This window comes from Melozone crissalis, unplaced genomic scaffold (assembly GCF_028551555.1).
Source record: "Melozone crissalis strain CALT ecotype California unplaced genomic scaffold, PUWL_Pcris_2 ptg000041l_1, whole genome shotgun sequence".
Taxonomy (NCBI): domain Eukaryota; kingdom Metazoa; phylum Chordata; class Aves; order Passeriformes; family Passerellidae; genus Melozone; species Melozone crissalis.
In genome coordinates this window covers 478,842-503,979 of record NW_026535819.1, presented here as the reverse complement: position 1 = coordinate 503,979, position 25,138 = coordinate 478,842, and the positions used below count along the sequence as shown (strand labels likewise).

The 25,138-nt window shown below is 50.0% G+C and overlaps 1 protein-coding gene across 5 annotated transcripts in view; it reads left to right on the top strand.

The window, feature by feature from the left end:
- MVB12B (multivesicular body subunit 12B) overlaps positions 1-25,138 on the top strand; it is a 53,955-nt gene that overhangs the window by 3,779 nt on the left and 25,038 nt on the right. For 2 of the 5 annotated variants that reach the window (XM_054284158.1, XM_054284155.1), the window contains exons 2-7: positions 970-1,054; positions 2,104-2,226; positions 6,915-7,022; positions 9,980-10,076; positions 12,865-12,994; positions 13,278-13,400. In XM_054284158.1, the coding sequence (XP_054140133.1) occupies positions 2,113-2,226; positions 6,915-7,022; positions 9,980-10,076; positions 12,865-12,994; positions 13,278-13,400 (572 nt within the window). In that variant the 5' untranslated portion in view covers positions 970-1,054; positions 2,104-2,112. Of the gene's footprint in view, positions 1-219; positions 1,055-2,103; positions 2,227-6,914; positions 7,023-9,979; positions 10,077-12,864; positions 12,995-13,277; positions 13,401-25,138 lie in introns of those variants that run through there. The other 3 variants (XM_054284157.1, XM_054284156.1, XM_054284154.1) reach the window with 3 other exon arrangements.

Genomic DNA, 25,138 nt, shown 5'->3' with positions numbered 1-25,138 from the left:
GCAGGCACCGCGCTGCGGGTCGGAGCGCCCACCCCTACCCCTACCCCTCCTCCGGTGCTGGTGCCGGGACCCCGTCGCGCTCAGCCTTGCCCGGCTGAGCTGGCAGCTGCTCGGGTCCCTGCGGGGGCAGCTGGGCCTCCCTCCGCAGGCCCCAGCGCGGGCAGACACGGCTGGGCAGCGCTCAGCAGCACGCACTCGTCAGGCTGCGTTTGGGGGTACTGCGGGCACCGCGTGAGCAGAGCTGCTTCCCTGCAGTGCCGCTGCAGCCGGGTGGGAGCCTGCCGCGTGGTGTTCTTAACGCGCTGGGGAATATCATCACGTACCTGGATTGCAGCGCAAAATGGCCCAAGAGAAGCTTACGTCAGCATTCATTACCTCCCAGCTCCTCCCAATGTGTAGTAAGAAGTCACCAGACTATTGAGTGACTTGAAGTTTCAGAAGACATTCATGAAGAACAGATTGTAAGCTCTTTATATTACATGTAACATACATGTAAGCTCTTTGTTAAATTCACATTATGTTTCTTCCACGCTGTATGTTTGAGGTTCTGTGTTATTTGTGAGGTCTCTGGACGAGCTGTGGGGCGGCACACGCATTGGCACAGGGTCTGTCATGGCTGTGCCAGTGCCCCCAGCATTCCTGCAGCAGGGTCCTGTGCTCCTCGCCCACCCTGAGGACAGGGAGCCTGCTGGGAGAGGAGGGGGAGCCCCTGGGGCTCAGGCTGCATCACGCTCGAAGGTTTGAGCTGCTTTGGGAGTGAGGAGGGTTTGCTTTGCTCTGTGTGCTGGATGCGTGTCCAGCACACTGGTGCTAAAGCAGAGCTCTCTCCTGTTTGGTTCATCAGCAATAGTGTTTGCACCCCTACTGGTCACTAGCACCTGTTTTGGACTCCTCAAGTAGTCTGGCTGTTCATGTGACATTATTATTATTTACTTAGGGCCCAGACTTGCTCTTTTTTATTGCCTGCAGCACGATGTTTGTTCAGACTGGGCATTGTGAAGTGTAAACCCAATTCCACTGGCACCAGTACTCACCTCTGCCTTTTCTAGAAGCAGTAAGTAACCAGCCATCTGAATGGCCTAGAAATGCTGGGGTTTGATTGCTCTGAGGAGGGAATTGAATTAGGCAGCTCTGGTTCACGGCTTGTCTGGCTGTGCAGCAGTGATGCTTGTTTCCACAAAGCACTGCCCTTTGTCTTGGGGTGCGTGGGGGGCGCTTTCCTGGGGCATTCCTGCCTGAAAGCCAGAGAAGACTTGCTTTAACTGGCTGCCTCCGCAGGAGGCCACGCGCTGAGGCAGTGGCACCTTTCCCGTCCTCCACCTCAGTTGTTTCAGCCCCTTTCTTGTCCTCTCCTCCTGCTTCCTGCAGCAGCATCCCTCCAAAATTAGTTGGTCTTACCCGCTTCTGTCCTTTTTGCATATCTCCCTCCCTTGACGTTCTCGGTGATGTGTCTCTTCTGGAAGATGCTCGGGCCTCCTCAAGGCCTGTCTGCTTTGTGCCAGCCCACCCTGTGCTTCCTCTGTGTTCCTGGTGTTGGGGCTCCCTGCAGCCAGTGCAGTTCTGCATCCAGCGCCAGAGACATCTGTGCTGCTCCTTGAAATCAGTCTGGCTGACGGGCGTGTGATGGGACTGAGGACTTGAGGGGAACCCCCAGCATGTGGTAACACCCATGGTGGATGGGGAACCTCCCTCTAAAGCCATTAGGAGCAGATTTCTTGCTGTTTAAAATGACAGAGCTGCTTCAACCAGCCTGGCTTGGGGATGAAATTTGTTCTCTTTTTGGAAGAGAAGGGATTGAGCTTTGGTTTTCCTGTCATTGCTAGATGGAGACCAGCCCATGGAAGCAACAAAATGAGTCTCAGAGGCTGCCAGCCCAAATTTCAAACCTATTTGGCATTGCAGAGTAATGCCCACAAGTATACTCTCTTATCAAAAGCAAATGAAAGTGCAGAAGGTGTGTCTGGCCTAATCCTGTGTTTACCTTGGCCGTCTGTGGTGTGTCAGCACAGGCACTGTGGCATGCATGTGTGCTCTTGGTTCTCTGGCTCCTGCTGGGGTGTGGTGCCCAGCAGGCAGCCCTTTAATGCTGCTGCTTTCTTGCAGGAGCAGTCCATGATGCCTGAGGTGCGAGACCTCTCGGACGCCTTGCCCGAGCTGCCCATGGATCCCATCACCGGCGTGGGCGTGCTGGCGTCCCGCAGCCGAGCACCCACTGGATATGACGTTGTAAGTAGAGCTTGAGCTGCTGCTCTCAATGCTTTGGTGCTGCACTGCTGAGCCTTTACTGCGGTGAGAGCACAGAGAGAACGTGCCTTTGAACTGGGCTGTGAGGAGTCACTTGGTAGTCAGCTGCCCACCTTTCAGCCCACAGCACTTAGTGCTTTCCTTCAGCAGAAGGCTGTGGGTGTAAATTTGCCTCTTCATCTTTGCCACTCCAGAGGAGCTGAATTTCCTGGAGGAGGGGTTTACTGAAACAGCTGGCCACAATGGCAAGCAAATTTGATAATCCTACTAGCGTTCATCCTGAAGGAGTCCTAAGTATTGTACAAATTCTATCTCTAAATAAATGGATCCCACGTCAGCTGTTTAATCCCACATATCAGCATTGCACAATGATGATGAGAAACTCCAGAAAGGGAATCAAAGAGTTTTGCATCCAGCTGAAATGGCAAGGATGATTTTGACAGGCAAAGTACAAACTGCTAAACTAAGGTTTGGCAGGAGACTGGCAGCAGGAAAAGGCAGCTGGGTACAGGGTAGATGAATGTGCGAACAGATAAAGGGAGGTTGCTGTTCAACAGCTGCTTGTTCCTCGGATTAGTTGCTGTGTAACCAACAGCAGGATGTTTCTACTCCTAGATCAGTGTCCCTAACTGTGGAATATAAAATACTGACTTTGCAGAGATCTATAGAGAAAGATTTGGTCTGTAGTTCATCTGCTCGCCTTTCTATGTGTTGTGCTCCAACTATGTTATATGACACCTTGGGTTTCCAGAGCCTCACAGCTTGTATGGTAGGAGTGGAAGCCAGCTGACCTGAGCTTTGCTCACACCTCTTCAGCTCTGGATGATTTCATACCTCGTTCAGTCTGAAGAAACAAAATGGATCAGGCTGAAGTAAGGACACAAGGGGAGCATTGTGAAAAAGCTCCTTAAAGACCTGGGAGGTTTTTACATTTACTGTGTTTTTCCAAGTGCTCATTACCTGTGTGAGCCAGGCTGTGTAATTAGCTGCTTGCCCTGATAAAGAAGCACGGGACAGTGTGAGACTTGTGATAACAGAATTGCATTTTGCCTAAATGGCTGGGCAGAGAGCACGCTCACCCCAGATAGCCTGCCTGTGGCTTAATGGGGAGTTGCAGCGCTAACGCAGTTTAAACTAAACAAGATAAAAGAGTCTTCCTGTGGCGTAATCCAATTATGGTGGTGATGTAATGCTGGCGAATGTGGGTCGCTGTCTCCTCAGGGCACAGTGAGGAGCTGCCTTTGCTCTGGCTCTGCTGCCTCCCTGTCTGCTCACAAGGAGCGCCCTTGGAGCGGGCGTGGGGCAGAGCCTGCTGTGTGCTGTGCTTCCCCCAGCGCGGCTGCCACGCCACTTTGCACGCCAGTTTGCCGCCCCAGCAGTGTGCCTGGGTGCTGCAGCCACCCTTGGTGCCCTGTCCCCTGTGCAGCACCTGCTGTCAAGGGGCCATGCTGGGTGCCACGCTGATGTGAAGGGACAGTGGCACGCACGAGTGTGCTGCTCTTGCCTGGGTGTTTGTGAAGGAGTCGGTGCGCTGGAGCATTGTGTGGTGTGCCGCTTTGCCACTTCTCCATGACCTTTCTGGAGCCTGGTCTGGCTCCCCAGAAGTGTGAAGCTGAATGTACACAAGCGCAGTGCTCAGCACAGCAGAGGAATGGTGTTCTGAGACATGGGCAGTGTGCAGAGCTGGGTGGTCTTGGGATCTGTGTTTCTGCAGGTATGCAATTTCCTTAACGAGGCACTGGCGAGGCACTGGCGGCTGATTGCTGTGAAGCCTTGAGGAAGGCAGCTGTGGCAGCTGTGTCCCAGAGGTGTGCTCCCTAGAGCCCTCATGGTAAGAGGTGCACACTGCATCCTGGAAAGGAGAGCCACACTCATCTTTTGGGAAGCATTTACAGCAGTGTTTCTTGGGATATTGTAGTCCCCTTAGGGATCCAGTGGCTTTGTGTGTCACTGCTGCATCTTGCAGCATTCAGTTCTCCAGGTGGATTCAGGTTGCATGGGGAAGTATTTTCTCATGTAGTTTCACTGATGATTTCAGGTTTTGCAATGAAGTAACCAGCTCTTTTTGATTCACCTTTGTTATTTATAGGCATTACCAGTTTCCCGTTCATTTTTATCCTTCTCAAGCTTACAACTTCATTTTCCCTTTTGTTCTCTTTTAAAGAAGTCTCCAGGAGCATGGGTTCTTCATCCCAGGTGTAAATTAAATGTCTATAGATGTCCAGGTCCATTTCCCAGGTTCACATAGAGCCCCAGAGCTCAGCCTCCTGCCCAGCTGGAGATGGCAGGCAGCAGTGCCTGGGGGGATGTCCTGGCAAATGGGACAGAGGCCTTTTTTCCTCTGTAGTGCTTTAGTTACTCCATAATCTCTATTGCCTTTGTGTCTGCTTAGAAAACAAATGCACTACTGGCACTTGGAATAACTGGCCAGGCCTTTTCACAGCTAAAGCACCAAAGACTTGGTTTTGTGAAAATATGCAGAGCGTCTGAACTTAGATTCCTGAAAATCCAACCAAACTGGCAAGACTGCGTGTCTGGGTGGGGAGGAGGGGTGGGAGGCAGGAGCCTGGGACAGGAGGGAGGTGTGGTTGCTGTGCAGCTGTGTTCTTTGCTGCAGGCTGAACACCAGCCCCGTGGTGGGGTGTGCTCTGGGGCAGTGCCTGAGCAAGCTGCAGACCCACAGGAGCAGCCCTGACTTTGCCAGAGGGGCAGATCAGGTTTAAAGGACCCGCTTGCCAAAGACCTGACTGAGGTGCAGTGACCGCATCCTGAGAGTGTGCAGCAGGTAGATCACCCTGCACGTGCTGGGGCTCACACCTTACCGGGTGTCGCTCTGTCAAGTCCATCTGTTTGCAGCACACAGTGAGGAGTGTCTCCCCCAGCCTCGTGAGGAGAAGGACCGTTCCTCGTGCCCAGTGCCAGGTGGGACAGATCCTCTGTCTCGCACATTCCTCGCCTCTCAGCCAAGAAGGACTGGGCAGGCTGGGCTGTGGAGTGCTGGGGCCTTTCCCACTTGGCTGCTGTCCTGAGGGCATGCTGACCAGGCACAGCTCTGCTTTGAGATTTGCTGGGGCTTCTCCTTGCTTGCAGGAGCCCAGCAGGTGATGCAAGAAGTTTCCTGTTTATATGGCTCTGTTTTCTTTCCCCGTGAGTTTTCTGACAAGTTCATTCATGCTTACATTCTCCTGGCTTGGAGTTCAAGCTAACCATCCCTGTATGCCAGCAGTTTTCCCAAACAGACTGTTTCCTGAATATTCTTCACTAGGACTGACTTACCCATCACAGAGGAAGATGCCTGTAGATTTTACATTTTCCTAAACTATCAGTTTAGGAAAGATTTGAATTCAAAGATTTCAAATAAGCAAAAAATTTTGCTGAAATCCTATTTTAAAATGTAGCTGTTTTAAAATCAGGCGTGTTTCTTTGCAGAGCCTGAACGCAAAAGCTGTGTGTGCTGTACAATGGCTTGGCCTGAGCTGGGCCCCTTGTGAGCAGCATTGCCAAACTTCAGGGAGCAGTGAGTGCACTTTGCTGCTTTGATCAGACTGTCTCTTGCCTATCTGTGCCCTCGGGGTAACTGGAGGCCGTGTCAGCACTCAGCTCTGGCTCCCATGCCCGGCGCAGTCCCTGCTCAGCTGAACAGGGGTGCAAAGGTGACAAGTGTCAGCTCTTTGTCTCCAGGCCACTCTGGGGCCAAGGGCTGGCTCGGAGTGATTACAAGAGCTGCTGTGGAGCAGTTTGCCCCCTCTGAGAGGCATCAGGCAGAAGTTCAGCTTCTGTGGAGCTTCAGAACATGCTGGAGTCTCCTGTTGGGGATGCCAGTTGGGTGTTAGTCTGATGGGGTAATCTTGTTTCTTCGACCCTTCTGCTTGTGTTTGCCTTCTTGCCTCCTCTCTTACAACAAGCATTTTGGGGCCAGGGCTCTTACCAGCTTGCTCTGTGTGTAGTGAGTGCCCAGCTGCTGAGAGTAGAGCCCTTCCCCAGTGCATGGTGCTGCCTCCTGCCCACTCCTTGATTCAGCTAGCAGTGAGATTTTCTCCTGCACATCGTGCTGTCTCTCCTGTGGAGGGTCCAGGGTCTGTTTCCTTACCCAGCACCATCGTGTGTGATATCAGTTTGGCTGGGTGTGGGGTTGCATCGGAGGGGGACATTTGCGGGCTGTGTCCTCACATGCAGTCCTGCTGCTAAAACCCACCGGCGACCAGGGATTCCCCAACCTGCTTGGAAGCAGCTTTTGACCTGGGAGCCAGAATTCCTTGGCTTTCCATGAAAATAGTCCTGGGGTGGGCCAGTTTCTGTGCTCTGTCTCCACGGACCCTCGCAGCTCGCCCGGTGTGCCCTTGTGTGTAGAGTGGTAATGAATGCCTCAATGTGCTGACTTTTCCAAACTATTGTTTGGAGACTGTAACTGAAGTTGCAGTTTCCTCATTAGAGTAGCCTTTGTCAGAGCATCTTTAATCAAGGGTCTCCTGAGAGACAGCATTTTTAGAACTTCTTTTTATACCTCCTCTTGAAAGTTCTTTGCACTGCACCTTGCGAAGAAACTAATGAGATGCTGTGAAAGTTTGGGCTGCTGTTAATTAGGAGAGGTCTGAGGAAGAAGCACTGCACATGTATTAACTTCATCTTGGCTCACATGTCTCCTCTCTCCCTCTGTCTCTTCTTTGCAGGTTGCACAAACAGCAGATGGCTTGGATGCTGACCTGTGGAAAGATGGCTTGTTTAAATCCAAGGTCACACGGTACCTGTGCTTCACCAGATCATTTTCGAAAGAGAATGTAAGTCCATTTGTTGAGTGTCTGTGTGATTTGCATCTGTGCCTGATATGTGCTTACCCACATGATGATTCATTTTATGGAGCCAATTATAATTCAAGCAGGCGTTCTGCTGAGTTCGGGTGAGTAAGGAGGCAAAGTACAATGGCAGAATATTTGCATTTTGTGTGTGTTTCTCGTGGAAAGAAATTGCTGACAAAATCTTCTGCAATAAAAGAAGCACAAAAGGGAATGTTTGCGTTTTAGCAGCCTCTCACCCTCATTACCTGCTGCAGCAATCAGTGCTGCACACTCATGTTCCTGATTGATGTGTAACCCAAATTCCTCAAGAAACAGACAATGTAGGTAGTGGTGGTGAAGAAAATGTTGGTTTCTGAATCCAGGGGCATCACAGATATTTTATTGCAGGCTTAGCTTGCTTGCTTTGTTGGTTTTGGTGCTGATTCTTGAAAATGTGCCCACGTTGTGCATATGCTACCACATTCTTGTAATCTGGTCTGACTATTAAGTACGAGTTACTTCGTGATTAGCAGCAGTTGTCTGCCCACACTTTCTGTGGAGGAGAGGAGACCGTGTGCAGCAAGAGCTTCATGCATTCTGCTGTGTTTTTGGTTGAGGCTACTGTGAAAAGTTTCTTTTTTTCTGGAGGAACTGTTGACTTCTGCAATGAATGCACTCCATCTAGTGGGTAATCCTGCTTTTGGTCGCGCTTTGGATATTCTCGGCCACTCAGCTGGCGGGGTCTGGAAGTACCATTTTGTACTTGTGCTCTCACTGTGACAGGAACAGAAAAGTGATGGCAGCTTCAGGGGCTGCTCACGGGTCCTGGCAGTAGAGCTGGGGTTGCCAGTTCCCACCATTTGACCTTTACTCCATCTGCTTCCCTGCCTGCATCTAGATTAAAGCTCCAGAGCTATGGGGAATATCACTTCCTGGGGTGGATGGACAATAATTGTGCTTTTCATCCTGAAGTATGTGCAGCTGCAGGAATAGCAGCCCTGGAGTGGGCAGGAAGGCTATTAAATAGGCTTGTGCTGATTTGAGTATTAGGTTTATCAGTCGCTACCTAAAATTTGAAGTTGTCAGAAATAATTACAGGACAGGAGTAGCTGCTGGCTGCAGAGATGGTGTAAATACCCTCAGGTGGTGCCTGTTGGACTTTTGGCAGGAACCCTGGGGTCACCATGGTTTGGGAGTACTTTCTTTGTATTGATGAGGCATAAATTAAAGCAAAAGTTTCCCCTTCCCTCAGTCCTCCTTACCACATGGGATATATGTTGTGCTTCCCTGCTGGGGGCACCTGGGGGCTAAGGGGCCTCAGTTCCCTCATCTGGGAGGAAAGGACGCGAGAGGCTTCTCTCCCTCTGATGTGCTGCTCTTTGGGTTGGAAGTTTTACCATTCAGGGGTTCCTTTTGTGTTTATCAAAACGCTGGGAACTCTTTTGTCCTGAAGAACAATGTTGTAGTCAGTAGAGTTAATGCACGTCAGGTATCTGGGTTAGAGCAGAGTCAGTCTGCAGCGCCTGTTTAGCAGAACCATCCTTCTCAGCAGTTTACAGCATCTGACATGGCTGCATCAGAGTGTGGGCAGGCCCTGGATGGTGGCTCTCAGAGCTGGGGCTTTGTCCCCTGTTCTGCTGTGCACCTGGCAGAGCTGACTCCCGGGGCTCATTGGAGGCGCCTCTCTACCTGTCTGCTGCTGATTGAAGAGGGCTTGGTGGTTCAGCAGAAAGTTGCCGCTGATGTAACACAGACAGCTTAAATAAATAAAACATGAAAGATGAATCAGCAGCAACTGCTTTGTCTGCTGTTTGCTGTGCCAGGACCATGTTCAGTGACACATTCAGGCTTGGCAGCATCCAGCACTGCTTGCTCCAGGATGCCCTGGGCATGGTGGGGGCTCCTGGCAGAGGATGTGTGCCACACTTGTGTCTGGTGGGACAGGGCTGCAGGTCTGCCTACCCTTCTGGTCAGGAGCTGACCGTATAATGCAGGACCTCCCAAAAATGAACTCACACCTGACCTCCCCTTATTTCAGAGCCTGCAAATTTAAGTATTTTGTAAGAATTTCAGTGAAATAATCAGTACAGTTTTGTCTGAAAAATTCTTACCAGATGAAAACTAAAGGAGGTACTTTGCAACCAGTAACAGTAAAACTCAATGACACAGTTTGATAACTTGGGATTAAATTTTAATTGTGCTGTATTATGTTTCTGTTTATAAAGGCTGTGCAGTACCTGAAATGTGTTCTTTCATATGTGACCCCAGATTATTGGCAGCAGTGCTGGTTTTATCAAAAACCACAAAGAAAATCTGGTCTCTAAACCATTGTGGAGGCTGTCACTCTGAATTGGGCTCTGAGCTCTTCCAGCCTTGATTAATAGGACAAGGCATGAGTTCAGAATTCATATGGACTCTGAATGAGGTGTGTTGTTCCAAATGGCCTGTGCTTCTGGAGCGCGCTGCATTTGGAGCTAGAACCCTGTCTATTCAGTACTAATTAGCTAATGCATGTAATAACTTTGGCCCTGTGTGCATAAGCCATCATCCTGTAATGCTTTTCGCTGTTACTGTCATGGAGATGTCATGTTGCTCTTGTAAATGTAGAGTGTGTAAGAACTGAGGCGACCTGCTCAGTGGATGGCTTGGTGAAAGTAGCACTTCAAGCTGCTGTGCCTGCAAAAGGAAGAATTTGGCTGTGCTTCCAAAGATCTGGAAGTGTGGCAGTGGATGAGGTGTTACAATTTTGAATGCTGAAAGTTGTCTGGTATTTCCTAGTCAGTCATTGTTTGGTTCCTGCCAAGAGGACACGTGCAGGGGTTGCCTTGGTATGTTCCTACCATTTCTAAAGCTGTGGTCAGATACAATGACAAGGCATCTCATGCTTCAGCAGGTGGGAAGATCTGGGGTTTAATTTGGTGACATTGTCATAATCAACTGTTTCTTTTCTCTCTCCAAAGAGTCATTTAGGCAACGTCTTGGTTGACATGAAGCTCATTGATATCAAGGACACCTTACCTGTAGGCTTCATGCCCATCCAGGAGACCATTGATACACGTGAGTTGGCATCTGTTCCTCAGTCCCACTGTGCCGGTGCTCGTGTGGTCAGGCAGAGGAGAGTGTGTCCCAGGCAGAGGGGTGCTCCCAGCACCTCTGCTCTCTGGGCTGGCATGTGCACATTTAGGGGCAGCTCTGGGCTGCGATGAAACAGCCTTTGGTTTTCTTGTCCTCCTCAGGCTCTTTAATGGGGCTGCCTGTCTGTCTTCACTCACCTGCTAGAGTCACATGTCTCTGGGGCAGGAATGCAGAGTTTCTTTTTTCAATGTGAAGAGTGGACTGTGCCGAGCAGGAGCAGAGCTGCTGTGTCAAGGGGTGTCAGAAATGCTCTGAAAGGAAGGGGGTGTGGGTTTGTGCCCTCCCACTGTACATCTCCTGCTGTGGGAGAACAAGGGCTCCTGTCCTGCCAGCAAGTGCTGAGGGGTGTCGGGTGTGTTTGTGCTGGCTGACACAAGGCACAAGTGCAGTGTCCAGGGGGAATATCATCCTCATTTCTGCAAGGTAGAATTGCTTCGCTGCCACACGTAAGCGAGCAGTTCCCAAACAGCGTGCTCAGCTCCCCTGGGACCTGTGGCGGCAGCAGCTGCAGCCACGGCTGGTGGCAGGCCTGTGCTGTGCAGCAGGCACCGAGGGCTGGGGCTGGCAGGGGACGAGCCCCACGGGAGTGGAGCGTGAGAGCGTGGCAGGAGTGGTGCTGGTGCCTGGGGCACAGCTGCTCCTCGCAGGAGGGCTGGTCCCAGTGCGCCTCACTGATGGAATCCAGCCCAGCAGTGAGCAGAAAGGGGTTACATAAACCAGCTTTGCAGGGACTCATTCATCTGGGGCTGCAGCGCATGAGGATGGTTTGCAGTCACTGTGGTCTGGTTCTGATTGGAACCTGTGGCCTGGAAGTGAAAGACTCTGAAGATTATTCGCCCAGGTCACCCCCTGCTCCTGGAAAATTCTTGGGCATGTGTGGTGTGAGGTAGAATTGTTGCTTATCCTGCTGACCCCTGGGAGTGCTGAACCTTACTGTGTGCTGCTTCAACTTCTGTGAAAGTCCTGCTGGAAAGGAGGAAGGGGGCTTTGTCATTAATTTGAAATGCATTGTGTTGTGACTGTGACAGTCTTTAAAGCAGAGGCACTGCCTGTACTAAGGAAGTGTGTGAAAGAGAACACAGACAGAAGCAAGTAGTCAGCTTTGTAGCTGCAGAGAGAGTCAAATAAGAGGCACTGATTTTGTTCAGAGTTAGATTTAGGGTTACAGGTGTCTCTGTGCTCCTCTCAAAATGGCAGCTGACTTGCAGTTAATACATTTAATACACTACTCTTTGTTAGGTCTTGAGCAGATTTTCAGGAAGCCTTAAATCCTAGACTCCTAAAATGAGTTTTAAGCACTTCAAACAGAAGCTCTACTTTTTCAAAGCAGGGGAAGACTAGACTTCAGGGATGCAGGTATTTACCATCTCTAAAAGCACCACTGTAACTGCAAGCTGCATGCACAGATGCTCTATTGGCACACCTCACACTGTATGCTTATTTGTGCTAGTGCAGCAGCACATTTCAGAGGCTGGAATGGATTGCTGTTTCCCAAGGTGTGGATTACGAAACAGGAGGAGCCTATGGAGACAGGGCTGCTTGCCATCTGTTGAAGTGACAGCATATTTTAAGTTGGGAGATATTTGTTCACATTAAGATGAAGGGTTTTTATTTTGCAGGCACTTGTTTGTAGTTGCTGTTTTTTTTCCAGATTTTCATTCAGCGTCTGCTCTTTACATTTTCAGTATATCAGTAGACTTCTGTCCTGCTTTCCAAGTGCCTGCATCCAAACAGGAACCTCACCTTGCTCACCCCAAGACTCCTTAGGGTGAGATGGAGCATTGTTTTCCAGGCACTGCAGATCTGTGTCTGTGTGCCAGTGCCAGCTGTGGTCACAGAGAGCACCAGCTTGGGCTGTGGATTGTGTCTGCGTGCTGGTAAACAGCCTGAAGAGCTGTGAATTCATTACACAGATAAGCCCTAACTCTGATGGGCTCGAGTTTTCCGTGATGGATAACATGGAAGCAATTGCTCTGTGACACGTAGCAGAAAGGGCTGTGCAGTGCATTCATCCACCTCAGACACAGGCCAGAGCAGCACAGCTGCCTCGTGGGAGGTTCTGGCACTTAGTGCTTTGTGAGTCTGGTTTGTCCTTGCAAAGAACCAGGGCAAACATGTGGGAGTATCATTTCTGTGCCTGCTGACTTGATCAGGAGATGTCACTAACACTTGGGATGTGTGAGATTTGGACAGACAGCTCCTGCACTCGACCTCTCTGCATGGCAAGCTCTGCCTGCTCCTCCTTGCAGTGGGGTGGAAGTGGCTGGTTGGAAGCACATAGCAGAATGAGCTGACTGGTTGTATCAGAAGCTTCCAGGTACATTCCTAGAGGCAGTGCTTGTGGGAGGAATGTTTAGATATGGCTGTCCAGGCCGGTGAGGCAAACATTACCTGGGAAAGAGCAAGGGAGTGCGAGAGGCATGCGGAACTGGCAGTCACCTGCTGTTCTGTGCTGCGGGGCAGCACCAGGCACACGTGGGAGCTGATCTCTGCAGCAGGCAGGAGGAGATCTGGTTATTGCAGTGCCAAGAGCACATCCGACAGAACATTCCCCTCTGAATGGCACTGCACTGACTGGTTTGTTGACATACGTCTGTTCTTTGGCACCAGTTCTGCCGTAATTACCTGCCTAATACCTGGAGAGACTATAAATAACATTTATACTCTAATCTTGCATAAAACCCACCCTTATCCCGGGTTATTTTTGCAGAAGAAGTAGCTTTCAGAAAGAAGAGGCTGTGCATTAAATTCATCCCTCGAGATTCCACAGAGGCGGCGATCTGCGATATCCGAATCCTGGGGAGGTCCAAGCAAGCCCCTCCTCAGTACACGTTCATTGGGTAAGTACCCCTCACTCCAAAGCTGTTGTCAGGAATGCAGTTATACCAAAGCAAGGGCCTTGTGCTCCTGTAATTACCAAGCAGTAGCATCTAAGAGGTGAAGCTTATCATTAGGAAAGTCCAAGTAAGTACAAGTGTTACTGGGTTTGATGTAGGAGTTAACTCACCCCTCCCTTTTTTTTAATGACCCTTGTTCTCACTGACCGAGGCGTCGGTGAGGCACGCCAGTGCCTGGTGCTGGTGCGGCGTGCAGCATCGGCACAGGCCCGTGTTGGTTTCGCAGGGAGCTGAACAGCATGGGCATCTGGTACCGCATGGGCAGAGTGCCGCGCAACCACGACTCCGCGCAGCCCGCGGCTCCTCCCGCCCCGGCGCCGGCCCCAGCGCCCGCTCCCAGCCTGCCCAGGTAGGTCTGCTGCGTTCCAGCTCCTCCTGCTTGATGCTGCATGTCTTGTGGTTACTCACCTTGCCTGGGAAACCGAGACCGGGGTGCTGCACCGGCACGGAATGGTTGTGTCACAATCTGATAAGGCAGTGTGCTGTTGGTTGAAGTATTTGCCTGTTGTTGTGTAAAGAAAAATGGGTGAAGAAGCCAGAAGAAAGGAAATGCCTGCGAAGGAAGGCAAGTAGCAAACTGTACCTTTCCTTTGCTTTAAACTATGCAGGATGTTGTGGCTTCCAACACGTACGTGTTGGAAGGGTGAGCCAGAGCTGCTGCCAGGCTGATTGTTCTCCTTAACCAGAGGGAAGGAGAAGTGTCTCTACAGACTTCAGAAGGGAACCAGGTTTTGCTCATCTCCAGGATCAGTCTGATCATGGTTTGAAGTACTGGCTCTTGGTTTTTTATTTTCTTGAACCCAGTTGCTGAGCTCCAGTTATGCAGCTGTCGTGAGTGTGCACAGCAGCCTGCTCATCTCGTGGTGAGTGATGGGAGCAGCACTGCTGGGCAGTGTGTCTGTCCAGGCTGTTCTCCCTGTGTTACGGGCAGTATTTCTGTGTGTGTATCAAGAGATGTGCTAGTGTGTAGACTTTCATATACCAGTAGTGCTGTACTGACAGCTTACTTGCTGGATTTCTCAGGACAAAGAGGTGTTGTTAAGCAGCAAAGCAGCCCAGACAGTGACGAAACTGAGAACTTTGCACTCCTGACATTCACTCCAAAAGCACAGCGCCCAGTGTGAGCTGTGCTCCTGCTGCTGAGGCTCATAGACTGGGCCAGGCTGTTGCCAGCGGACGGCACACTCTCCTTGGGTCCCTTTGTGCTTTTGCCTATTATGTGTACATGTATTTTTGTAGGCATTTTCTACACTGCGGATACCTTTACAGTATTACAGTAACTAGTGAGAGCTGGAAGTTCGAAGGAGACAGCAGAGGGGAGTTCCAAGGCACAGTTTGTGTACAAAGGTCGTTATATCACATGGGTGGAAATTGCTTGTGTCCTTTAGAATCTTGATTTACAGGCATTTCAGAGGTACACTTTTAAACTGCTGCAACGTGTTCCCCAGAAAGCTGTCGGGTACCTCCTTAAGGCAGGTGTGTACGTTTGAGGCGTGTACATTCATCCATGACCCAGACTGGAATCCACGGTCCTGTGGTGGCTCTTTGAGCTCTCCAAAGCATTTGGGTGTTTCTTTCTCTGAGAGTTTTGCTTGGTAAGCTGCCATGCCCTGGCACAGAGCTTGCTGTCGCGTACTGTCAGGTGTGCTGCAGGCAGACGTGCTGTCATGCTTCTCAGAGATGAGGCAAAAGAGATGAAAAGCCAGCAGTTTTCTGGGGATTCCAGCCTGTCCCACTAGGACCTGAGATGTTATTGTGAAGCTCTGCTGGACATAAGCTAGATGCCAGCCCAGGCCATGGGAGATCAGAGAGAAAGATGTCTTGATTTTAGAGCACAGATCTTCATTTTCCTTCTGCAAGAACTTCTGTCTGGGCAAATTTCCACAATAAAGAAAAAAAATTACCATAGCAAGAGAATGTCAATGGCAGTGCTTAATCACTGAATGTGGAATGGTCACTTTATAGCTGACCAGGGAAGGCTGCAGAGCAGTGTCGGAGCTGTTGGGAACAGGGCCAAAATTAGAGCTCAAAGCATCAGTGACAGTCTGAAAAGAAGTGTTTACAAGGCTTATATATTTTATAACCTCTTGTTGTGGAGTTTATGGTTTACAATGGCTGCAAGGAAATTGGATCAGTTTTGTTTTACTTGCCAAATAAAGCAAATGTCAAAATAGTCAATATAAAATGTATTCTAATTTGGCTGAGTTAAACCAGCCAGTATGCAGTGGAATAATTGAATGTTACATTAATGCCTTGTAGTAAAACCCACCTGTCTGTAGCCAGCTCCACTCTCACACCCCATGTGTGATTTACAGGTAACTTTTACACCACCAGCCTGATCATTCAAAGCATCTTTCATGTCTGTTTTTTTACTTTGGTTATTTATTATCCAATATATTTTTTAAGAAATAGAAATGTATATAAAGGTGCATCCTGCAAATATTTAATTATTACAGGGAACACAGACAACTTGAAGGCTTTTCTAACACTGTCAGCAGTGTGGTGAGTTACTCAACACCGTGTTTGTGAAAGATTGTAGTCACAAGTGATCTCTTATTTTCATGTCACCACAGAGAGAGGAGATTACACTGGCAGTCAGTTTGCTGTTTTATTCCATGTGGATATATCCTGACAGGAATAGCAGTGGGCTGTTCTGAGGCTGCCTCAGTAGTGAGGATGGATTGGTGAGCAGTGCTGCATGGAGCACTGTGCAGAGTCTGCTGTTGGGCTGGGCAGGTATCTCAGCTGCTCTCTTCAGTTGTGCCTGCATTTAGAATAATTCTGAATCAAGAGGGGGCTTCAGAACAATTGCTAACGCTGGATATAAACTAAACCCCTCTGTACAGCTAAACCTCAAATGGAAGGACTTTTCCCTGTGGATATATTTTTTCTGCACTAGCCCCTCTGCTCTGTGGTGTGAGGTGCTGATGGCAGTGGATGTGGCCGTCACAGAGTTGTCCTGTACCAGAGGTGTGAGCTCCGCAGCTTGGTGCACATCAGCAGTGCTGCTGCTGCATGTCACAGGCTTATGGCTCACAGTCAGGGCTGCACAAGGGGAGGCTTTGTTTGATGGTTGTGCTGGCCTTCACGTGGTGTTTTTCAGCCATTTCTTCTCCTTCGTGTTTTCTTCTACAGGCATCTGGCTGGGTGGCCTCCAACAGCAGCCCTGGCAGTCCTGGTGAGGGTGGCCATGCCGTTGTGCGGGTCTCCAAGCTGCTTCACTGGCTTTGGTACACAGATAGCAATTGCTCTACCCTAACACCTGGAATAAGATCGAATTCTCCTTCTGAGCTCTCAGTTACCCTTTCACTAGTTAAGCTGGCCCCTCCTGAGGAAAAGGAAACAATTTGTTCCTGTTCTCTGCTCCCAGTGGAGTTTCATGTTGAGGAATGTAGGAATTTCTTTGCTAGGCAGAGAAGTCTGATTTTTCAAATTGATTTATTAACAGGGTTTGAAATTGGTGGTGTAAGCTTGGGAAGGGATCAGTCTGTGGCTTTCTGCTGCAGGCTGATGATGTGCAGTCGAGGCAGGTCATAAAGCAGCACCAACAAGGCAGTGTGGAGACCCAAGCTGGGGCTGGGATGCACCAGCCTGACTGCAGTGTGGTAATGGAAGGGAAGCCTTCTGCCTTTCCTATTTTTAGTAGCTACCCTATTATTTAGAAGTAGCTATAATAATTTATTTAAGTAATTTAAAATAGATTTTTATGAAGCATCCGTAAGGGAAAAGGTTCCAGGGCTTCAGTGCTGTTCTGCTCTGTTGTAGAGAAAGGCCAAATCCTGAGAAAGCTGCCATTGCACAGGGCAGCCACTGCTGGTGATGTGAGGGCCAGAATGCCTCCACAGAGCAGTGGGGGTCTGCCTTAAATCCCTCCCTTAAAACCACCTCCTGACTAGCAACTAATTGTAAAATCATTTGCATTGGAAAATACGTATAAGATCAAATAAAAAAAGTAGTTATTCATTATTATATTTTGAAAATATTACGTGGCTTGAATGCTCAAATCACTTGTGTCATGAAACAGTGCAATATTCCTAGTTTTTAAATTACATACTTACCGGAAGCCAAGGATGTCATAAGGGCTGAGGTCACATCTCAGCAGCGATGGATTGACAATGCTGTGAGACTCAAACAGTAAGCTGGAGCCTGGAGGGAGGGTTTCCATGGATCCTCCATAGTGAGGAACAGAGTGTAAGGGTGAAATGCCCATGCTGTGCATAGGCTGTGCAGATCTGAACATGGTGGTTTGGGTGGGTGAGGGGGCTGGCACGTGTTCCTCCAGAGTCTGGTTCCCATAAAGGGTTTGTTATGAAACAGCACTGACCGTGTGGCTTGCGTCCAGCTCAGCTGGATGAAGACGTGCAAAAATTGGTCACAGGCCAGTATGTTTTAGTGGTAGAAAATGATGATTAGGAAAAAATGTTTAAACAGTACGGCTGGTTTCCAGGCACAAGAGTCCCTTGCAGCAGCTGAGAAGGAAAGCCATGAACTGTAATTAGAAGGAGCCTGATGGATTTGGCCGATTTTGAGAATGCATTGAAAAATTTGTGGAGTGCTCTGAGTGAAGAGGCTTCAATCTTGGAGTCATTATTCTTTATAGAGAGCCCTCTTCCTGCTATAGCAGTATTTCTGGAGGCATGTTTTCTTTGGGGCATAGCATAGGGCTGTTAAGTCCAAACCGGAGGTATCCATTTGGAGAAGCTGTGCTCTGGGTTGTTAAATAAGCCCTGCAGGGAAACTGAGCTTTTTTCCCCTAAAACTTGTGTGTTGTCTGCTATTTAATATGATCGCTGCCACTGCTGATTTGTAATCTGTGCTTTCACCCTGAAATGCATGTGGTTGTGTTCAGATATTTCCTTTAAATCAATCACTTTCAGCATTTTCCAAAACACTTCTTGAGTTTATTGCTTTTAGTAAAGTGTTTGGACTGTCATTATTTATTACTGGCAAAGTGCTGACAATGTGCTCTTCCCAAATGAGTCTTTATGTGGCATGTTTGTTTAGCAGGTTTTGCAGGGGAGCTGTGGATGTCCCTGCGGGCCGGGCTGTGCCTGCAGCGCTGCAGGGCATTGGGGTCTGCCTGGGCCGCCCCAGCGAGGGGCTCGTCCTGAGAGGGGCCCTGCGTCTGCCCTGGGAGCCTGGGCTGCGCTGATTAATTGGGCAGGACTTAAAATCCTAACCCAGGACGCTTACACCGTGTGTAATTTATCTTTCTGGAGTATTTCTGCTGTTTGGCAATTTTTCCCTGCTGCTTCATTATGTGAAAACTCGTGGCTCTGGAGAGCAGCTCGTGAAGGATGTGGAGGCCGCCGCAGCCTCCCAAGACACGGCGCTGCTCAGCTGAGACAGCCGCTCCACGAGCGCTTCGTGTGCACTGCCAGGGCTCAGCTCTTTGATGCAGCCTCTGCCTGCAAGGATTTAATGGGCTGCAGCTCACACTTCCAAGCGGCGTAAATTAAACTTGCTGGGGTTTTTTCTATTGTTTGGCAGCTGTTCTGTCCTAGTTACTCAGTTCCTCTGATCTGAATTAATCATTAATCCCCATGTAGAGGAGGCTGCAGGAGGTTCATTCCGCATGAGGCCTTTCGCTTTGGGTTGTGGTGTGCGCAGACCGCGTGCCCTGGTGAGCATCGCTGTGCGCTCGGGCAGCTCCTGTGCAGAGGGGGCTCAGCGCCCGGGGAGGGGCTGCCGGGGCTGGGCCCTCCTGCCCTGTGCAGCTGGGAGAGCTCAATGTGGAAAGAATCGCTCACTCTCTTTTTCATTCTCTCCTGCCATTGGGCTTTTATAAAATCTGAATCTGGCACCCCAGTTCTCATTGACTCTTAGGAAACAGGATATTTTAGTAGCTTGGAATGAGATGAAATGCTTGCAAAGCCCATATGTTGCTTGTTTTAGGGAAAGGGTCAGGAAGGTTTTAAAAAGTATTTAAATATTTGGTTTACACGATTAGAATAGATTGTCTGGAATGAAGTCCATTACCCGAGGTGATTCTTGCCTCGCAGTTTAGGTTTTCATTGCGGTTCTTTGGAGTATGAGGTAGGTGTTCTGGCATCTCAGTGCCCCAGCACAGTCAAAGTTAAGGGCTGTGAAGAAATGCTGTAGCTGGGATGTAGCTGCTGCTGGAGGCACAGGTGCCTGCTATGTTTCAGGCACAGGTACAGGCTGTGAGCTGCTGCCCAGGAGATGCCTCCTGCTAGAGGGGCTCGTTGCCAAGTCCCCTGGTGCCAGTTCACAGAACCCCAGCAGCTTCTTTCTCAGAAATGTGCCTTCTCCAGTCTCCAGAAGCAAAGCTTCCATGTTGGATTGCATTTCTTGAGAGCTGCAGCCTGATATTAACTCATGTTAGCTGTGTTTTCAGCTTTCTACAGCTTGAAATGTAATTGTTCCATTCTCCATTTTTCATGGGGAATGATCTTTGCTTGATCATTGTTTATAGAAAGTAAGGTAGTTTTTCTGGGTTTTTTGGTGTTTTGTTTTGAAAGGTATTCCCATGAAGTCTTGCAGCACCGTTCTGAAGGTTGTTGTGAAAAAATCAAACTTTGCTGCCTGATGGTTCAGATGCTGCTCTGGGTGTCACACTTGTACCACCCAGTCTGTCACTGCCGGGTCCAAAGCCCAGCTTTCCATTGGGCTTTTGCTGTACATTGTTGATATTTTTATATGAATTATGAAGCATCCTTTGATATCTGGCACTTCCCCTTGTGATCCTCTGTTCTGTTTTATGAGTCCTTGCCCCCTCGCTTCGAAAGCAGTTCATCACCTTCCTGCAGACAGTTCTTAATAACAGGTTTGGAACTGTCAGGCATTCCAGGCCTGTTTTATGTGAGTTTCTCTCCAAAAATGTTCAAAAAGTGGCCATAATGTGCACAGACCTCAAATCCCCTTAGCCTGCACGTGAGGGACCTCCTCATCGCATGCTGACTTGTTCTGTGGATTTGCCGAATAAAAGAGCAACTGAAATGAAGAGGGTGATTAAACTTGCTCTAAATTGTCTTGAAATTATGGTATGCTGGGGAGAAATGGGTTTGGTGTTGGAGCAGTGCTGGAGCAGCAGGGTTTGGCTGGAGCCCTGGCCTGGCCTTGGCAGGATGTCCGAGCTCCCGCTGCGCCAAACACCAAACCAGGCGCTGCTCATCTTCGGGAGCAGCAAAGCTGCTCTGGGGGCACTTCAGGAGGCAGACAATTGGCATGGGGATGGTCTCTGTGAGCTGCCATTCCTTAACGTCAGACATCCACTAAAGTACTAATAATTACTGTTAATATCTTTCAGTGGAAACTTTCTGAGTAAACGAGTGCTGGTTGAGGCAGCATTTAACGGCCGCTGCTGGCATGATCGGAATGCAAATAAGTGTTATTAGCCTAATGATTTTGCTGTCACCACGGTGTGCAGCACTGGTGCTGTGAATATGTCATGCAGTACCCGTGAATTTGGAAAGTGTGTCAAAACACAACTTCAATTAGTTTGCTCTAATTATGACTCTAGAGAGTTCATAAGTATATCACTCCTCATTAAAAGAGATTTTCTTATATGGATTAATACAGCACATGAAGGGGTGTGTGAGCGATTGGAGGCAGGGCTGTGCAGAGGGAGGTGCCCAGGGGTGCTGGAGGTGCAGCAGGTCTGGAGCAGCCCCAGGCCAGGAGCTCCTGGTGCAGGTGAAACCTCCCAGGCAGAGCAGGTGACTGTGCCAGCTCAGCTGTGGGCAGCAGGAGCCTGCTAGATGGTTCTGGACAGGCTTTTCATTTAAAAACAGCCAAACCAGCAACAAGCCCCAAACCAAAGAGCCCTGGAAGGAACCGCATTTGATGCTGAAATAGAGATACAGCCCAAAAGCTTTGCCCTGGTAAAGGTCAAGGAGCACCAGCAGTCAGAAGCACAAGCCTGTGCCAGCCCGGCCTCTCCAGAGAGGCCCTTTGGGTGCTGGGTGTCTGTTCCCCTTTCCCAGGATATTTGTAGTCCATTTTACCTGTCACATTGCCTGATCATATTCCAGCTTTGCAGAACGGAAAGAGATTGTTGTGCTCACAGGTGTGCAGTTGGGCAAGGGTTAAAGTAGTAATTGTTTAAATCTTTTAGGCTTTCCTCCCAGTTCTGTGATAATTTGATGAAGAACTTCACCCTAATTAAATATTCAAATTAGGAATAAGTGTCAATATGGCTTCCTGGTGCCTGGAATGATGATTAATTGTATTCAAAACTCTAGTGGCCGCTGTAATCTAAACCAAACCGTTGTTCTTGATTATTTGTGCAACACATTTACCATGTTTTTGTTTTAAAATTTAAACTAGTAATTGATTTGCCATATGCCACAGTACTGCGCATACTTTCACGATATGTGTTTAGGAACTTGGGGACTTTGTAATTGGGATTTTCTTGCTTTTCTATGGCAGCCTCTTTTTTTTTGTCTTCTACAATGCAAAATGATTTGGCTCTCACAACACATAAGGAAAATGCATTATGCAATCAAGTTGGTAGGTATAAGCTATATTGATCCTGGCCAAGGTTTACATTAATTTAAAATAAATTAGGCTTTGTTTCCCATTCCTCCCTACAATGTCATCTTTTATAAAAAGAAAGAGAGAAGGGGAGAGCTGATTTCCATCCAGCAGTCACTGCCCTGTCTTGTGCAGCTAATGTTCTTTTTGGAGACATCTCTGTGGCTGTCTGAGGCGGTAGAGTAATGGAATGCCCAGTTGTCCTAGCTCAGGGATAGCAAATGCCCCAGAGCAGGCAGGCCATCATTTCCAGACGCCCTCGTTACACCACAGGCAGGGTGGGAGTGCTGCCCAGTGCTGGTGTGTGCTCAGTGCCTCGTGGGGGAGCGATCCGTCCTCATGGCACACCTGGCACGTGCCCACCCTGCAGGGTCAGCCTCTCCTACAGCACAAGTTGGCACAAACTTCTAAAAAAAGCCCCATCTCCTTAGAAATGGGCTTTTTAAGTTGATCTGGTTTATTTAGCTCCAGAACTATTTCTGCTGAGAAGAAAGCAGTTCTCCATAGAGGACAGAGAAACCGAGTCTTTCTACTGGCTGCCTTTGATGCCTTGGAAAATATTTTTGAATACTTCTATTATAAATTGAATGAGAAGCATGTCATGCCCACAGGCAGTGGTCTCCTGTTTTAAAGTGTTCATAACACACATGCCTCTGCTCCAGAGACTCTCATGTGGATTGTGTTTTAAACAGCAAACTGATAGCCAAATTCAAATATATTTTCACACCATCTTTTTTTGGTTAAAAATAGCTTTGGAAAGCACAAGCAAACTCAGACTGATGCTTGCTTTTTCTTATTTTATCTGTACTGTTCACCATCATCTGCATCAAGGGCTAAAAATACATTGTTCTTCCCAAAACATGTCCTGTTTCTGAAGGCAGATAAGTTCCAGATGGCTGGTGTGGTAGATAAAATCTGCTGGCTGAGGACGTGGGTTTGGTGCCCTGCTGGAGAATGCAGGGCCCTGTCTCGCACACCCAGGCGACACAAGGGGACACGAGGGCTGCCTGGCTCTGCTGGCAGTGCTCGCTGTCTGCCCGGGGCAGGAGCTGCTCCCTCTGCCTCGTGCTGCACCGAGCCCTCTGTGAAGAGGGAGCGCCTTTTTTACGTGTGGCAAGGCGGTCCAGAAGGTTAATGATAATATTTAATTAGAATTGTCGCAGACTGGGGCTCTGCATTGGAGGAATGCAGGTTAAGGTGAAGGGGCAGAGCTGTGCTGGCTGTTTGTGGGTGCTGGCCCTGCCTGCCCTGGGCTGAATGTCCTGCTGGGGCTGGATGGACACTGCTGCAGCCCTTGGTTGTTGGCCGAGCCCAGGGCCCAAGGGCTGGAGGGGCTGACACTGAACAGTTGGCAGGCAGTTTTGGAAGCAGTATTAAAATTGATGTTTGCTGCTTAGCCTGCCTGGAGCTGACAGGAGCAGCATCCTGTGCTCTGTGTGACCGTGTGTGCCTGTCCTCCCTCGCTCTGTGTAACCGTGTGTGCCTGTCCCTGCTCTCTGTAACCATGTGTGCCTGTCTTTGCTCTGTGTAACCGTGTGTGCCTGTCCTCCCTCGCTCTGTGTAACCGTGTGTGCCTGTCTTTGCTCTGTGTAACCGTGTGTGCCTGTCCCTGCTCTGTGTGACCGTGTGTGCCTGTCCTCCCCTGCTCTGTGTAACCGTGTGGGCCTGTCCTCCCCTGCTCTGTGTGACCGCGTGTGCCTGTCCTTGCTCTGTGTAACCGTGTGTGCCTGTCCTCCCTTGCTCTGTGTAACCGTGTGTGCCTGTCCTCCCTTGCTCTGTGTGACTGTGTGTGCCTGTCCTCGCTCTGTGTGACCATGTGTGCCTGTCCTCCCCTGCTCTGTGTAACCGTGTGTGCCTGTCCCTGCTCTGTGTAACCGTGTGTGCCTGTCCTCCCCTGCTCTGTGTAACCGTGTGTGCCTGTCCCTGCTCTGTGTGACCGTGTGTGCCTGTCCTCCCTCGCTCTGTGTAACCGTGTGTGCCTGTCCTCCCCTGCTCTGTGTGACCGTGTGTGCCTGTCCTCCCTTGCTCTGTGTGACTGTGTGTGCCTGTCCTCGCTCTGTGTGACCATGTGTGCCTGTCCTCCCCTGCTCTGTGTAACCGTGTGTGCCTGTCCCTGCTCTGTGTAACCGTGTGTGCCTGTCCTCCCTTGCTCTGTGTAACCGTGTGTGCCTGTCCTCCCCTGCTCTGTGTGACCGTGTGTGCCTGTCCTTGCTCTGTGTAACCGTGTGTGCCTGTCCCTGCTCTGTGTAACCGTGTGTGCCTGTCCCTGCTCTGTGTGACCGTGTGTGCCTGTCCTCCCCTGCTCTGTGTAACCGTGTGTGCCTGTCCTCTCTCGCTCTGTGTAACCGTGTGTGCCTGTCCTCCCCTGCTCTGTGTAACCGTGTGTGCCTGTCCTCCCTTGCTCTGTGTAACCGTGTGTGCCTGTCCCTGCTCTGTGTAACCGTGTGTGCCTGTCCTCCCTCTGTGTAACCGTGTGTGCCTGTCCTTGCTCTGTGTGACCGTGTGTGCCTGTCCTCCCTCGCTCTGTGTAACCGTGTGTGCCTGTCCCTGCTCTGTGTAACCATGTGTGCCTGTCTTTGCTCTGTGTAACCGTGTGTGCCTGTCCTCCCCTGCTCTGTGTAACCGTGTGTGCCTGTCCTCCCCTGCTCTGTGTAACCGTGTGTGCCTGTCCTCCCCTGCTCTGTGTGACCGTGTGTGCCTGTCCTCCCTCGCTCTGTGTAACCGTGTGTGCCTGTCCCTGCTCTGTGTGACCGTGTGTGCCTGTCCTCCCTCTGTGTAACCGTGTGGGCCTGTCCTCCCCTGCTCTGTGTAACCGTGTGTGCCTGTCCTTGCTCTGTGTAACCGTGTGTGCCTGTCCCTGCTCTGTGTGACCATGTGTGCCTGTCTTTGCTCTGTGTAACCGTGTGTGCCTGTCCTTGCTCTGTGTAACCGTGTGTGCCTGTCCTTGCTCTGTGTAACCGTGTGTGCCTGTCCTTGCTCTGTGTAACCGTGTGTGCCTGTCCTCCCCTGCTCTGTGTAACCGTGTGTGCCTGTCCTCCCTCTGTGTAACCGTGTGTGCCTGTCCTTGCTCTGTGTAACCGTGTGTGCCTGTCCCTGCTCTGTGTGACTGTGTGTGCCTGTCCTTGCTCTGTGTGACCGTGTGTGCCTGTCCCTGCTCTGTGTAACCGTGTGTGCCTGTCCCTGCTCTGTGTAACCGTGTGTGCCTGTCCCTGCTCTGTGTAACCGCGTGTGCCTGTCCTTGCTCTGTGTAACCGTGTGTGCCTGTCCTCCCCTGCTCTGTGTAACCGTGTGGGCCTGTCCTCCCCTGCTCTGTGTAACCGTGTGTGCCTGTCCTCCCTCGCTCTGTGTAACCGTGTGTGCCTGTCCTCCCCTGCTCTGTGTGACCGCGTGTGCCTGTCCTTGCTCTGTGTAACCGTGTGTGCCTGTCCCTGCTCTGTGTAACCGTCTGTGCCTGTCCTCCCCTGCTCTGTGTAACCGTGTGTGCCTGTCCTCCCTCTGTGTAACCGTGTGTGCCTGTCCCTGCTCTGTGTAACCGTGTGTGCCTGTCCCTGCTCTGTGTAACCGCGTGTGCCTGTCCTTGCTCTGTGTAAC